A 13,587-nucleotide genomic window follows, 5' to 3' on the forward strand; every position below is an offset into this window, starting at 1 on the left:
TTCCTGCTGCCTTTTACGGATGCGTTGTACATTCAGGCAACAGCTATTGGTGCAAAGGTAATTCATTTTGTCTAATTTAAGATAATTATGTATTGCCTTCTTATTTTATTTTTATTGAATATAATTTATTGAGTAATAAATTTATTAATCCGTCTCTGTGCAACATATTGATGTGGTTTTGTTATTTATATCTAATTGGATTTATATTATAATTAAATATGAAATGCAGATATATATTATATCATACAAGGATTTCGTGATTAGTTTGTGATTTTATCTTCAATTTTGTGTTCTGGTGGCAGTGTGTGAGTGTATAAAGGACCCCATATTAATTATATAGATAATTGGATCCCAGTGAAATGAATTAGTATTCACATAAGATTCAATTTATTAACCAAGATTCAATTTATTATAATTGCATTCTGCGAAAACTAACTTTGGGCATCCAATTTTTCATATAATTAGTGCAGAGTTCTTTGTATTCAAATTTTTTGTTTTTAAATCTTTTAATTTGGTAAGTACTTTTTTTATTCATTATGTATTTTCTTTAAAAATGATTAATATTTCTTTTAATCGTTTTCTCTGTGTTAAGAAAAAATTCAAATTTATCTTAAAATAAATGTTTAATTAAGTGAATATTTATGTTTTTTGTAATATATGTTGTATTATATTTCGCAATATATACTTGTTGTTAGGTACATATATTGAAAAACTATCAATTCAACGAGGGAAAGCCATTGTACAGAAACCAACAGGCACAATTCAAGGTGCAACAGCTGTATCGTACGCGTGAGCGATTGATGTTCGAGAAATTGGGGATAAAGAAAGTTACGAGGGCTTCCGGCTCCGTGGAGTGGTACGGTTGTTCGCGGGAAACTCCGAGATGTTTTGGTTCAGTAATAAACGGTGTGCCATCGTATCTCTATCAACACCGATACACGCCGCCCTGTTGTTTGGCCGGTTTAAGAAAAGTCACCTATCATGTTATCGATAAACTGGAGGAGGTTGGCATACGGTTCTGGTTGGAGGGCCAATCATTGTTGGGAGCGATGAGGCACGGCGATATCCTACCGTGGGATCATGAGGTACAAATCGGATTGAACCGAGACGATCTGGCGAGATCGCCGTGGTTGGTCAGAGCTAAGAGCAAGCCGGTTGTTGATGATGACGGCTTCATTTGGGAGAAAGCGACGGAGGGCGAGTTCTTCAAGGTACAGTACTCCAAGGTCAACCGTTTGCACGTGAATCTGCTGCCGTTCTACACGCGCAACGGATCCATGACGAAGGACGCATGGTTCCTGAAGAATCGGGACTTCCCAGAGCACTTTCTTCATCCGATGTCTAGTATCGAGTTCGCCGGTAAACAAGTGCCATGTCCAAATAATATTAGAGACTTCCTAGAGCTTAAATACTTTAAGGGGGTGATAGAAAATCCAGAATTACCCGGTAAATTTGTCTTTGATTAGTCCATTTCCGATTAATTGTATAAGATTATTCGCGATAGCGTATGACGTATTGGTGCTTGATTTTGCAAAAATCGGAAGAGTCAATCCACGTTTATCGCTATCGAATTGATAACTATCGAAATATTACGTATTTAACGACATTAGGAATTATCTATGCATGAAAACGTTAATATCTAAATAAAAATTACAATTTGATAATGTCTTTCGTCTACAGTGAAGACTTGTAAACATTTCTATTTGCCTTTTTCGGACCCTACTTTAGTAAGAAATGATGACAAATAATTGTTGTTATCTTTGAACAACTCAGCTTGAAATAGTAAAAGTCACAAACTTTCTTCTTGCATGAATTGACCTGTTAATATATTGTGCCAAATAAATTCAGTATTTTTAACTAGATTTATAGATATAAATGTTGACACATTTTTCAATACATTTTCATTGTACTAACTTTTTCTAAATTTGTTATTGTTTATTAATGGTTTATTGTTTATAAATCATTAAATTGTGTATAATTATATTATTAGTATTATGTATTGTATTATAGAGATTTAAATATTTAATATTAAAAATATATATTAAAAAACACAGATCTGATCTCATAATATTTAAAAAATATTTTATTTATCAAATAGAGGCATTTAATAATGTATCTTGGACTATAAAACGTGAAAAATATTTTATAAATATTTATACATATAGTAGAAATTTGATTGTTCAAGAGTTCTGTGATTATAATTTTTTAAACAGAATTGGAGAAAGAATATTTAAAAATAAATATGTTAATTGCATTTATTACGTTTAAATAATATTTTATCTGAATTATTTTAATTCAAATCACATTATATTCAAATCATTTTATTTAGTTTCTCTCTCTCTCTCTCTCTCTCGTTATATTAAGCAGTGAGGTGTTATTTTATTTGTTACAATGATCTTTTTTTCGGCAATAAGAGTCAGGTACATAAACTACTTCATAGAACTATTTGATCTCTCTATTGTATAATTATAGTGCCAATTTATTTGTAAAAATATAGATATATATATATATGTATCCGTCTGTTATAGCAAATATTAATAAAGCACTGTTGTTCATAAAAAGTTAAAATCCGTGTTCTCTTATTCGTTCAGTTTTAAGTAACTGTTCTTATGTCTTTAGGTGGAGTTAGTACCGGCGGTTCTCGCACAAAGCTGAGCAATTTTTCTAATTTCATAGATTCTAATTCCATATGCGACAAATGTAATTGCTTCTTCGTTGGTTTCACTTTTATCCGTAAATTTGGAGAGAGTTTCAGTGTACTCACGGTACCTCTGCGAAATTAAATATTGAGTAAACGATTATTACAAATGACATATTTTTAAGATTATACAAGTTTTTTTTTAATTAAATAAATAATATTCACTTATCGTCGCCAACTATGATAAACGGCAAAGCGTTATTAAAAGCTAATCGGGTCAGTTTGTTTTTTCGTTTACTGACGACTTGCTGACTGCAGATTGGTCTGTATTTGTTAACATTCAAATCAAACACGGTAACTTTGCCATCGTTTGATACGCAAGCCAACACCGTAGAGCTGTACGGTGCCCATTGAACGTCTCCAATTGGAACACCCAGATCAAACATGAACAAAGGTTCTCTACGTACAGAATATTAATATAATAAAATTTGTGTAATTATAAAGATGAAGACTTACGGTCTTTCGTCTTCCCAGATCTTGATTCGCCAGTCGCCTGAACAGCTGGCGAAAATGCTAGAATTATACTTGTTGAATACTATTCGATACACTGGCATGGTGTGTGCTTCGTGATACGTCCTCATGTAAATGCTGCTGTACGCTGTATTGCATTTGTACATGGTACCCTCCTCTGTGCCCACCAGGAAGACATTCTGATCGGCGGGATGAAATGCAATGCACGTTCCACATCCTAGATTTAAACGGTTTGCATAATTATTACGAGACGTAATGATCTTCCTTTTATCATTACCTTTCAACGTAATCATCGTGCCATCTGGTCCCGGTATAGGTGGTTGATCCAGAAATAAAGTCATAATGGTGGTGAGACCGAGATCGTTCTGGTTTAATACCCAGTGATTTATTTTACCGTCGATACTAACGCTAAAGAACGCCAGATTTCCCTCCTCTGTATCAGGCGCCCAACGAATCTGTAATCAGTACATATATTTTTTAAATTTTGTTGAAAGTTTTTCTCATGAATGAAATTCTCAGTTTTGTCATAAAGTATTAGAGTTAAAATATTCAACAGACCTCCCATACTAACCCCCCATGCTTCTGCACAACGTCATTGCTTTTGTATTGCGGTGTGGATGGTGGTAACATTATGTTATAAACCGCCACTGCTCCGTCCATGGTACCTTAGTTAATAAATTAATGTTAGCATACAGTAATGACATAACAATCACTTTAGAAACTAGATTACACACTAGTGTAAACATTTCATTAAGATTTTCATTTTTAAAATTTATACTTCTAAATAAATATCTTTATAATGCAATTAAATATTTGGAATGGTATTATTTCACACCAATAACTAAAAGATGAGGATGTTGGGCATTAAAGTCTAGGCACATCACGGGAGATTCTGTCGGACAAATCCATTCTGGATACGATGGATTCTTCAAGCTGAATAAGCAGACTGTGCCGTTTGTTATTGGACTATTAAATGATACTAGAATACATATATTATAATTCTTATTTGTAACTTAAATATTATAAAAATTAAAAAAATATGCATATTCTACTAACGTGATCCAAAGGCGACTGCAAAGAGATCGTAATATCTACTATTAAAGCACATGTCCGTAATATCATGTTTCTTAGTCTTTTCATAAGAAAATTTCCATAGAGGTAATAAGGAGCCTTCGCCTTCCTTGAATTCATCGCTCGGATCATCCCAATATCTATAATCTAACAACAATTAAAGAAATGTATACTTGAGACTGAGGTTTCATCGAAGAAAGGATCAAAAGTCTACCTTGCGATATATCGTCAAAAATGTTTTGATTCACCATTCGCTCTAATGTTTTTGCAGCTTGTAACATTCTGTTTGTCATTGCTGAAGATTCCAGTTGGGCTTTTTTCTTCACATCTTCTTTCTTTGGTTGTGCCAACGGGGCTTTCTTCTCTTTTTCCTTTTCGCGTTGTTGTTGAGCATAGTCTTCCTGTTGACAAAATAAAGAAGGTCAGACTTCTGTATAATATTTCTATGTTTATATCTTTTAAATAAAAATGTTATTTTGCAAAATAACATGGTGAGTGTAATATCAAGTGACGCATTTATAATATTCCGTTAGAAATAAAATAATTTATTAATAATTAATTACAAGAGAACTTTTTGTACCTGATATTCGTCAAAGATAGTCCATTGAAAAACATTGGCATTGAAAGTCGCAGTAGGCGGAGGTATAGTTTGTGTACTCATATCCTGCAAGGTTTATTTGATTTATTTTCTATATCTAAGCAAGAGTTTATAATGTTTAAATATGTTTAATACATAGAAGGGAACATAGTATACATGCCCTCATAGGATTATCATATGTCAACGCTGCTCTCTCACAGAAGTTGAATTGATTAGGTATTTTCTTGGGCTTTATCTTTTCTATTTCATCTTCCTCTGGTTCCGGCTCAGCTTCTAACTCGTGTTCACGTTCAGCCTCAGCTAGCGCTTCTACCGTTTTGTCTATTTCTTCTACTGTTCTTATGGAATATGTAATTTATCAAATGTGTGATTTGTTAAGTCACGTGTAACTATCAATGTTTTCTATACTTACCTTCTTCTTCTTCTTCATACTCTGCTTCTTCTTCCGCTTCATCACGCTTTAATTTCTCATCTGTTGTCTCCTCTTGATCCTCAACTACATGTGAAATTACAATTATGTGAATACATGATTATTTTATATATATAAGAATTTAAACTATTAAGTTTACATATTCTTCTGTTATAATTATTTCATCTAACATATATTTAATTATTGCAATAAATAAAGAGACTTTACCAAGAGTTCCTCCTGCCAATTGTAGTTTGGCTTCTTCAGAGTCTTTGTGTAGTATAGTGCCAGTTACATTCAGAAGAGTTACTAAATGTGGTGGAGGAGGTAATCTTACAAATTGACGTAATTTCCATGACCATTCGACTAAGGAATCTGGTACCCTGGTATTATGTATAGTTAGCACTCTGGCGAATTCCTCTTGTAATTCCTAGCATAATATTCGAAATTAGATACAGAACTATTCAATAGCAAAATTAAGAGAGACATTAGACATACTGCTTCTGTTAACTGCAATTGATCATCTGGTCTCAACAAAACCTTTCCTCGCATCCAATCCATATCACCAGCACCTAAATCTTGTCGCGACATGTAACTCTTCGCTAAAGATAAATGCTGTAAAATTTTGATTTTTTAATTTTCTTTATATATAATATGATGATTTATTTTTTTTATTTATTATGTTATAATGATAAATATGTACCTCTTTACTTGTCTCCGTTACTTTTGAAAGCATCTTTTTAGGTATTGTCGGTGCCATTGTTTTCTTTGTATCAAAGCAATCGCAACACTCTCTGGCAATTGATCAGTTGAAACTGGATTACTTTTCTCTTCGTATTTCGTTACAAATATGAATATTGTATTCAGTTGTATGCTTTCTTTTTAATATACAGTGTAATTTACTATTAATGATGAAGAGGCAAACTCTATTCTACTAGGCACTGCTCTGCTTGTTCTTATCAAAATAGTCTATTTTATAAATCAAGAATATTATTTTTTAATCATTTGTAACACGATTATGATAAAATATATAAAGATATAATAAATAAAAATTTTAAACACCCTTTTCTGATATATCATTCAACACTGAGAAGTCTGTTACAGTTTCCTAGGATACGCCAGCCTTTGATAGTATTGTCAATCTGATCTATATGATTTTAATTTGAAATAAAATGTTCCCATGCTCTAATCTTCAGATATCGAATCTTTTTTTCTTTGACAGTAAATTTACAACTTTGTTTTACATTTTTATACATTTTATTCTACATATATTTAATATAGAAATTTTATATAGTTTTGGATACAGTTTCTGATTTAATACATGTATACATATGTACATACATACATACATGTAATAACATGTTATACGATTGTCAAACATAACTAGCATAATTCAATTCGTATGAATTATGTAGTCATGCTAGTTTTTTTCTGTCGCAACCAGAACAAGCATGCTTTTCTCGTTGGGGTTATCCTACGGAGAAAATCAATAATGGACTATACCACGTAATGTGAGCACTCCAACAAGTTGTAGGACGATTATTGCATAAAATCTTATTTTTTATAATTTGTAAAATATTAGTTTATGCAATTCTCATAACAAGAAGTGACTAGGAGTGACATATTATGTTGTTAAGTTTTGAAAAACTCAAAATGATACATAAAAGCTGTGTGACATATCAGACATATGTATTCAACCTCTTTATTGTTTGACTGAATACCAGCATTTGTTAATTACAGTGGTGTTGTTAATCGTAATGTGTTTTATACTTATAACATTTCAGTTTTTTTATTGATTTTTTTTAACGTTTGATCAGCTTTAGTAAGGCAAAATAAAATAATGTAGATGTTTCTTTCTGTTTCAGATGAATTAAAAGAAGCCTCTATATTTCTAAATGTTTTGAATCATGGAAGATAGCGGTATTGATAGTGATCCCAAAGCTGTTAATCACGTTGAAGATGAAAGACTCTTCTTGGTAAATACCCATCCTGATAAACTGACAGATGCTTATTATTACACTTTTCTAATAGAGTAATATATAAAACTATAATATATAATTGTGAGATAAAAATAATAATTTATAAACAAGATAAAAATTATTTAATGATATAAAAAGGTCTTAATCTTTTGTAGGGTAGTGATAGCAGTTGTAGCAGTAATAACACACAGGTTTCTCAACGCAATACAACGAAACAGCTGCAAAAGAAACTTGGTACTGAAATAAGCTTTTAATTTCTTATAATATTTTTATTTCAACATTGCTTTTGCAATAATTAGTATAACTTAGTGTTGCTTTGTTGTAATTATGTATGCAATAATGTTGTTCTACAGAGATACGCATTGAACAGGCGAAGCGAATCCAGCGCAACTCAGATTACATAAAACTTCCAAAACATGACAATGAAAATGCAAGCAGTTCTGCCGGATTGATATCAATACAAAGATTGCCTATACCACGTAAAAATAAGGAACATCTTCCTTTAGTTGAATACTGGCACAGCGAAAGTGAAAGGTATTAAACAATCATATATATAAAGAATTGTACAATCATATATGTAAAAAATTGTATCATATATATAAAGAATTATACATATATATAAAGAATTGTCAGATGATATTGACACATTATATTATATTTGAAAGTTAAATAATGTTAAGTGAAATTCGACCAAAAATTGTTCAACACATGAAGAAGACCACATTCTGTCAAAGCAAATCTTAATGTCTAATAATATTTTTGTGTGAATCTTACACAGTTTCCAGTTTAAGCAAATTGCAATAAATTCTTTACAGTGTTTTAAAAATGCTCATTAGTATCAATATTATTAAATTGCTTGTTAATTTGATCTGTGATATTACTCCACCTTCAGTTCAGGATTATGTTTTAAGAGCGACAAATAACCGGCACGCCAGTTTGCTTGAATTGAAAATTTAAAAAATTTTACATAAAAATATTATTGAGCATCAAGACCTGCTTTGATCGAATATGACCTTTTTTGCTTATTTGTGTTTAAAAGTTTATTTTTTCTGTTACATAATATATTATCCTTTAATTAAAAATAGCAATATGTATTTCGATTATTTTTCACAACTGTAAAGAAAACATTTGTATATGATTAAGTTTAATCAATGAATTCTATTTGCTATATGACTAGTGAGGATGAAATGACTCTCTTTCCGACGAAATCGAAGGATTCCTCAAAGCACAAACAAGATCTCACAGACACGTTTAGCATCGGGGAATTAAGCGACGAAAGCGAGGACTCTTTGAACCTGGACCCAGCGCAACCACCACGCCCTTTCATACGAACTTACGTGCCTACTGGGTGTTTTGCTTGTCATTGCCATATATTATAATGTAATATAGTTTGCATACTGGACTGATCTCATTCAAACTGATTGATTTTTATTTAAGTATCAATATGTCATTGAAAACATATTTAGAAAGATATTACATTTTTGCTAAATAGTTATGTTTCCGCCAAGTTTATTTTGAGTTACGGAATCAATTTGTTGTATCATATTTATTAAATCATCATTGTTTACAGAGAATGTGCTTGAATTATTAAAATTATTTTATTAAACCGTTGTCTATTAATTTTTTATCGTTATTGTTATTCAATATTCAAGGATCGACCATCCTGCGAAGAAGCAGGATTGCGACGTTTGAATAAAAGGATTAATCGATTCAATGAATGCAACAATTTGTTGGGGACAACGCTTTCTTCTTCGTGACCGAAGCAATTATTGTTAAGGATATTATTCAAACGGTGTTTCTCAACGTTCACTAGCCATCGGTAACGCTCACGATATCTATTTTGCATGATATAGCAGCAGGTAATATCCGTTAGGTTTTATAGCAGCGCATTGCTCAAGTACATTCGATTGAATTGACAAATTAATCAATGAAGCATCAACTTAGTCTCTATTTTCATTTAAATAAAATTTCATACGTAGTTGATATATAATTTTGATTAGGAAAATAAATTGTAAAAAACATTCGCGTATATTCAGAAATGATCTATTTAGATACTTTTTTTATTCTTGTTTATTAAGTAATCGTACAAATTTATTTAATTATAATTTTTTTTAATATGATGTTTTTTGTAATACTGATTTAAAATATGCTTTTTAATAGAATAAATAAATGCATTAAAGATGGAATATAGCCTTTTTCATTCATTTATATATAAAAAATATTTTATGTTAACGAGTGTAACATGCACAAATATTTATTTTTTACATATTGTAATACATTATAAAAAACTATTCGAATAGAAGCATAAATTGCTTTGCGCAAATTTCAGCTGCACAATAGGTAGGCATATTTTTTTTTATAAGTTCGCTCCCTCTGATTATCCTGTGCAATGCTGCGTTGTGAAAAAATACGAAAAAGACTGATAGGCGGATTTTGAAAGATTGCTAACACACGTGGAATGCGGAATTATAAGTTTGTCGTGCGTTACACTTTTATTAAGGTTGCAATATATGTGAGAGAGATTTGTGGCTCATTGAACGGATACTCTGTGCAATAGAGGAAAACGTCCCGTGCACGAGGGAAAAAAAATGACCGTAATTATGCGCTATAATTGAACGCAGATGGACAACCGATATTTTTCTCGATAATTCTGCAAATTATGTTTAATAGAGGAGGATGTTTTTTTGCTCGTTGCTAAATATTGATGTGACCTTGCATTGGTTTTCAAGCTGCAGGAAATTACCAATCCAATGAAGATCTTCAAATAATTGAAGATTTCCTTTGCTGCAGCTGATTAAGTAATTTTCGATAAAAGGTCATTTCATTTTACTCCGAGCAACAGTCTCTTCACCCTTCTGTTTGTACAGACACATGTTTATTATAATCTAGCTGTTTAATGATGTACTTTTATTTTTTAATATAGAGTCTTTATTCTTTTTATTTCACATGAATTTATTTACTTTCAGATACTGAAGTAAAATGCCGTAGAAGAAATTTCACACGGTTTGCATACCAATTCAAGAGAATAAGAAGAAAGTCTTGTTTCTCTCGGCAGCCCTTAAAAATAACTTGGCGTTCTAAAGGCACGCCTAAGTGTGCCGTTGCGTAAATCATAGCTTTTCGTGTGTGTAAAATCGCCAGTGCGAGTGAAACAATGCCGCGCACGCTTAAGAGAACTTTTCTAAGCACGCACAATGTACGCCAGATCGTACCAGTGAGATACCGCGTGCGGAGAATACCGGGAGGATGCCTGTTGTAAAACGTGCCCAAACGCGCTCCGTTACGGCACCTCGAGAGAAACGGCCTTTTTTCGTTGTCTGATCTCGATCGCGGTATGAAACGCATATTGCGTATGCATTTCTTCCAGCTGTAGGAGTTGAGCAGTTCCTTTGGGCGAGTGCCGGTAAGATTTTTTCGACTACTCACCGGAATTTAAAAATGCTCCTTTGTTTAGCTTCGAATAGATATATTACTTTTTATTTATTTTATACAATCAAATGTATACATAGGAATTTATTAGATAAAACTATTTCGGATTTTTTTTTCTTTATTACTTTGATGATTTGTATTCAAAGGTGAAAGTTAATTCTTTCTGATCTAATAATATTCTTTTGGGTTATTAAAAGTCTTAATATTTGAATCTATTCTTATATACATTTGAAGTGCTTTCATTCATATCTAATGACTTAAAATTATGTCATCGACGCAACAATCTAAGAAAAACGTTTCTCATCTATTTTTGATCATGCTGTTATTTGTTTAAATATTGAAGACATTTTGTAACGCCGATTTATTAAGTAAATATAATAAATCAAATATAATTGAAATCATTTTGATTTATTTTATGTTTATGTAATAAATCGACATTACAAAATTTTTAATATTAATTTATTATAGATATGTATATCGTATATTTTAACTACTTATTCTATGAAATTTCCTGTCTAATTTCCTGATTAATACTGTAATTTGTTAATAATGCTTGAAGCTTTTATAAATACATGAAAATATGGAACTTGGATAAATATACATATATACAAGTGATTCAAATGATTGCATTCTTGTGTATTTATTTTACGATACTTATACTATTATTCATTACATCATAATGAAATTTATATATAATCCTTTTTTGTATATATAATTGTAATATATAAATATATATAATGTTCGAAATTGTAATATACAAATATATAATTATTTGAGCACCTACATCGTGCTAGGCTCTTTGCCATTATTTATTACTCTTATTGAAATTTATAATTCGTTGAGCCTTTGGAAAGTTAATTTTTAATTCGAAATTTTTATATAATCCTTTTTATTATCTTTAAATAAATATATTTCCTCTTGAGTTGGTGATCATAATGTTTAAAATATTCTTTCAAGGATGGAATTAAAAATATTTATAATGTTATTGGAAATATTAAAATTAGAAAATATTAATTTCTAGCTTATTGCAAGTACAAATAAAATTCTCTGGAATTTCTTTTTAAAAAACAAATAAAGATTATATATAAAATAAAGTTATTAACGTATTAACTATTAAGTAAGATAGTTCCCGATTGTTGTTACTTCCAAGTTGTTATTTCAAAATTATTGCAACGTTTATTTTAAACATCCGACACGATGAATAATGGATATCCTTTCAAAGGGCTTCTTCCGAGAACACGAAAATGCAATGTCGTGCTGGTAGCGCGATAGCGTTCTAATTAATGGCCTGTACATCTGAAATTTATTCCACCTCTCCGCGGTATTCCAACGAACTCCGATTTTTAATTAAATCCCTCTCGACAGGCATATGTGCATTAAACCACCGCGTCGCGCTGGTCCGGCTCGCCACGTGAATAAACGTTTGTTGTGTTAAATTCCGCGAGATGCGTGATGCATCGCGCATATGTATATGAATATTTAGCCGCACGTATACACGCGCTCTCGTATATTACGCGTGTCTACGCAGTGGCTTAAGGGCATTCGGGGCATTCCCTTCCTGGATGAATGCAAGATTAATTTATTCCTTGTAAGCAACTCCCGACGAACGCAATAACTAATATTTTTTGGTAGTGTTTTTTTTCAATCGTTTAAATATTTCCTGCGCGTTTCTCTGTTGAAGCAAAGGAGGATGTTAAGTTAGAGCTGTTTTTCAGTCAAAATGAAAAAATAGTCTTTTTTTTTTAATTAAAAATCTGTTATAAATAACGACTGTCGATTCGTAAATTTCGATAAACCTATTATATAAACATTGAATTTTTCATTATTAATTTGTAACTTTAATTTGTTTTTTAAGATTGTATTTGTTTTTTTAAGATTTTTCTTTTATGCAGTCTTTACTGCATACTGGATACCTATCATCTATTTATTCTAATTGATTTAATTTTCAGAAAGCGATTTCAACGAAAAATATGTGCTTTCATGTTAAATTTATTTGAAATTTTACAGTATATGTAACGAGAACTATATATGTTAAAGTTTAAGCTTTAAGCGGGTTCTGGATACATACGAGCCATTCTAAATTTGAGAAACGCACAAATCCAGCTCCCGAAAAAGAATTCAGCGTATCAATCATGAAACTTTATCCCTAGGATGGAAAGTGAAAAGTGAAAATTTTGACCATTAAAGTTAATGGAGAAATTTTTCACTTTTCACTTTTCATCTTAGGAAAAAAATTTTATGATCGATACCCAGTTTTTAGGCCCTTATATAGTAGCGTTTATATAAGGTAAAGGGATTATGGAATAGTGTTTTTTAAATTAACATTACGATATAAATGCATATGAAGACTTTAAATTTACACAAAACTCTTGAGGAATATGTTAGCTACAACATCCAATAAATGAAAGTTGCCAAAATTTAAGTCCAATGTCAATATTAACAAAAAAGTAAAAAATGAGAAAATGGGGGGTCTAAAAAATGGGATGTAATATGGAATATCGATGAAATTTTGATCATAGTAATAAATAACACAATAAATAAAGTCCAAATTTGTTTATTTATGTAAACTGATCAAGAAAAATAGGAAACTGTTCACATTTTTATTGTACAATAACACAGAAAATATAATAACATTATTGGACGTTATTACGCATGGACAATAAAGAATAAAATTAAATCTTGAATCAAATTAAATTATGACGTACAATAAATATTAGCATCTAAAATAAATATTATTCACAAGAAGAATCAAAAAGTTATATTCTCAACCCTCGATGTATTCCACATTACCTGTATGTCGTCATATGACAAACAAAGTCTTTCCGTAGCAATAAACAAGTTTAAAATAGCAATTAATCTGCATAATATTGTTCATGCAATATTATTAAAAGCGTCTATGTAATATAAGCATTAAAAAAACTTACCTTCAGTT

General features: G+C 30.9%; 3 protein-coding genes across 6 annotated transcripts in view; 2 read left to right on the forward strand and 1 right to left on the reverse strand.

The window, feature by feature from the left end:
* LOC108726278 (fukutin-related protein) overlaps positions 1–1,510 on the forward strand; it is a 2,609-nt gene extending 1,099 nt beyond the window's left edge. For both annotated transcript variants that reach the window (XM_018453745.1, XM_018453746.1), the window contains 2 exons: positions 1–57; positions 696–1,510. The exon at positions 1–57 ends at the window's left edge or, in 1 of these variants, runs on beyond it. In XM_018453745.1, coding sequence (XP_018309247.1) covers positions 1–57; positions 696–1,466 — 828 coding nt within the window. In that variant the 3' untranslated portion in view covers positions 1,467–1,510. The remainder of the gene's footprint in view (positions 58–695) is intronic.
* Positions 1,511–2,510: 1,000 nt separating this feature from the next.
* Positions 2,511–6,485, reverse strand: LOC108726276 (dynein intermediate chain 2, ciliary). Of its 2 annotated transcripts, XM_018453744.1 has the most exons (16): positions 6,310–6,485; positions 6,151–6,216; positions 5,951–6,077; positions 5,746–5,862; positions 5,476–5,677; positions 5,251–5,334; positions 4,999–5,171; positions 4,821–4,904; positions 4,455–4,641; positions 4,226–4,387; positions 4,005–4,148; positions 3,728–3,834; positions 3,447–3,624; positions 3,155–3,386; positions 2,864–3,097; positions 2,511–2,771 (listed from the first exon to the last, which is right to left on the reverse strand). In XM_018453744.1, the coding sequence occupies exons 3-16, from the start codon at positions 6,005–6,007 to the stop codon at positions 2,594–2,596; spliced, it is 2,139 nt and encodes a 712-aa protein (XP_018309246.1). In that variant the 5' UTR covers positions 6,008–6,077; positions 6,151–6,216; positions 6,310–6,485; the 3' UTR covers positions 2,511–2,593. The 2 variants fall into 2 exon arrangements, with proteins under 2 accessions (XP_018309246.1, XP_018309245.1); XM_018453743.1 differs by lacking the exon at positions 6,151–6,216 and having other exon boundaries at positions 5,951–6,125.
* Positions 6,486–6,737: 252 nt separating this feature from the next.
* LOC108726279 (uncharacterized) lies at positions 6,738–9,093 on the forward strand. Of its 2 annotated transcripts, XM_018453748.1 has the most exons (6): positions 6,738–7,001; positions 7,113–7,223; positions 7,382–7,460; positions 7,580–7,760; positions 8,404–8,606; positions 8,879–9,093. In XM_018453748.1, the coding sequence occupies exons 2-5, from the start codon at positions 7,155–7,157 to the stop codon at positions 8,603–8,605; spliced, it is 531 nt and encodes a 176-aa protein (XP_018309250.1). In that variant the 5' UTR covers positions 6,738–7,001; positions 7,113–7,154; the 3' UTR covers position 8,606; positions 8,879–9,093. The 2 variants fall into 2 exon arrangements, with proteins under 2 accessions (XP_018309250.1, XP_018309249.1); XM_018453747.1 differs by lacking the exon at positions 8,879–9,093 and having other exon boundaries at positions 6,741–6,758; positions 8,404–8,726.
* The last annotated feature ends 4,494 nt before the right edge of the window (positions 9,094–13,587 follow it).

The sequence above is a fragment of the Mycetomoellerius zeteki genome, unplaced genomic scaffold, assembly GCF_001594055.1.
Source record: "Mycetomoellerius zeteki isolate Tzet28-1 unplaced genomic scaffold, Tzet1.0 scaffold407, whole genome shotgun sequence".
Taxonomy (NCBI): Eukaryota; Metazoa; Arthropoda; class Insecta; order Hymenoptera; family Formicidae; genus Mycetomoellerius; species Mycetomoellerius zeteki.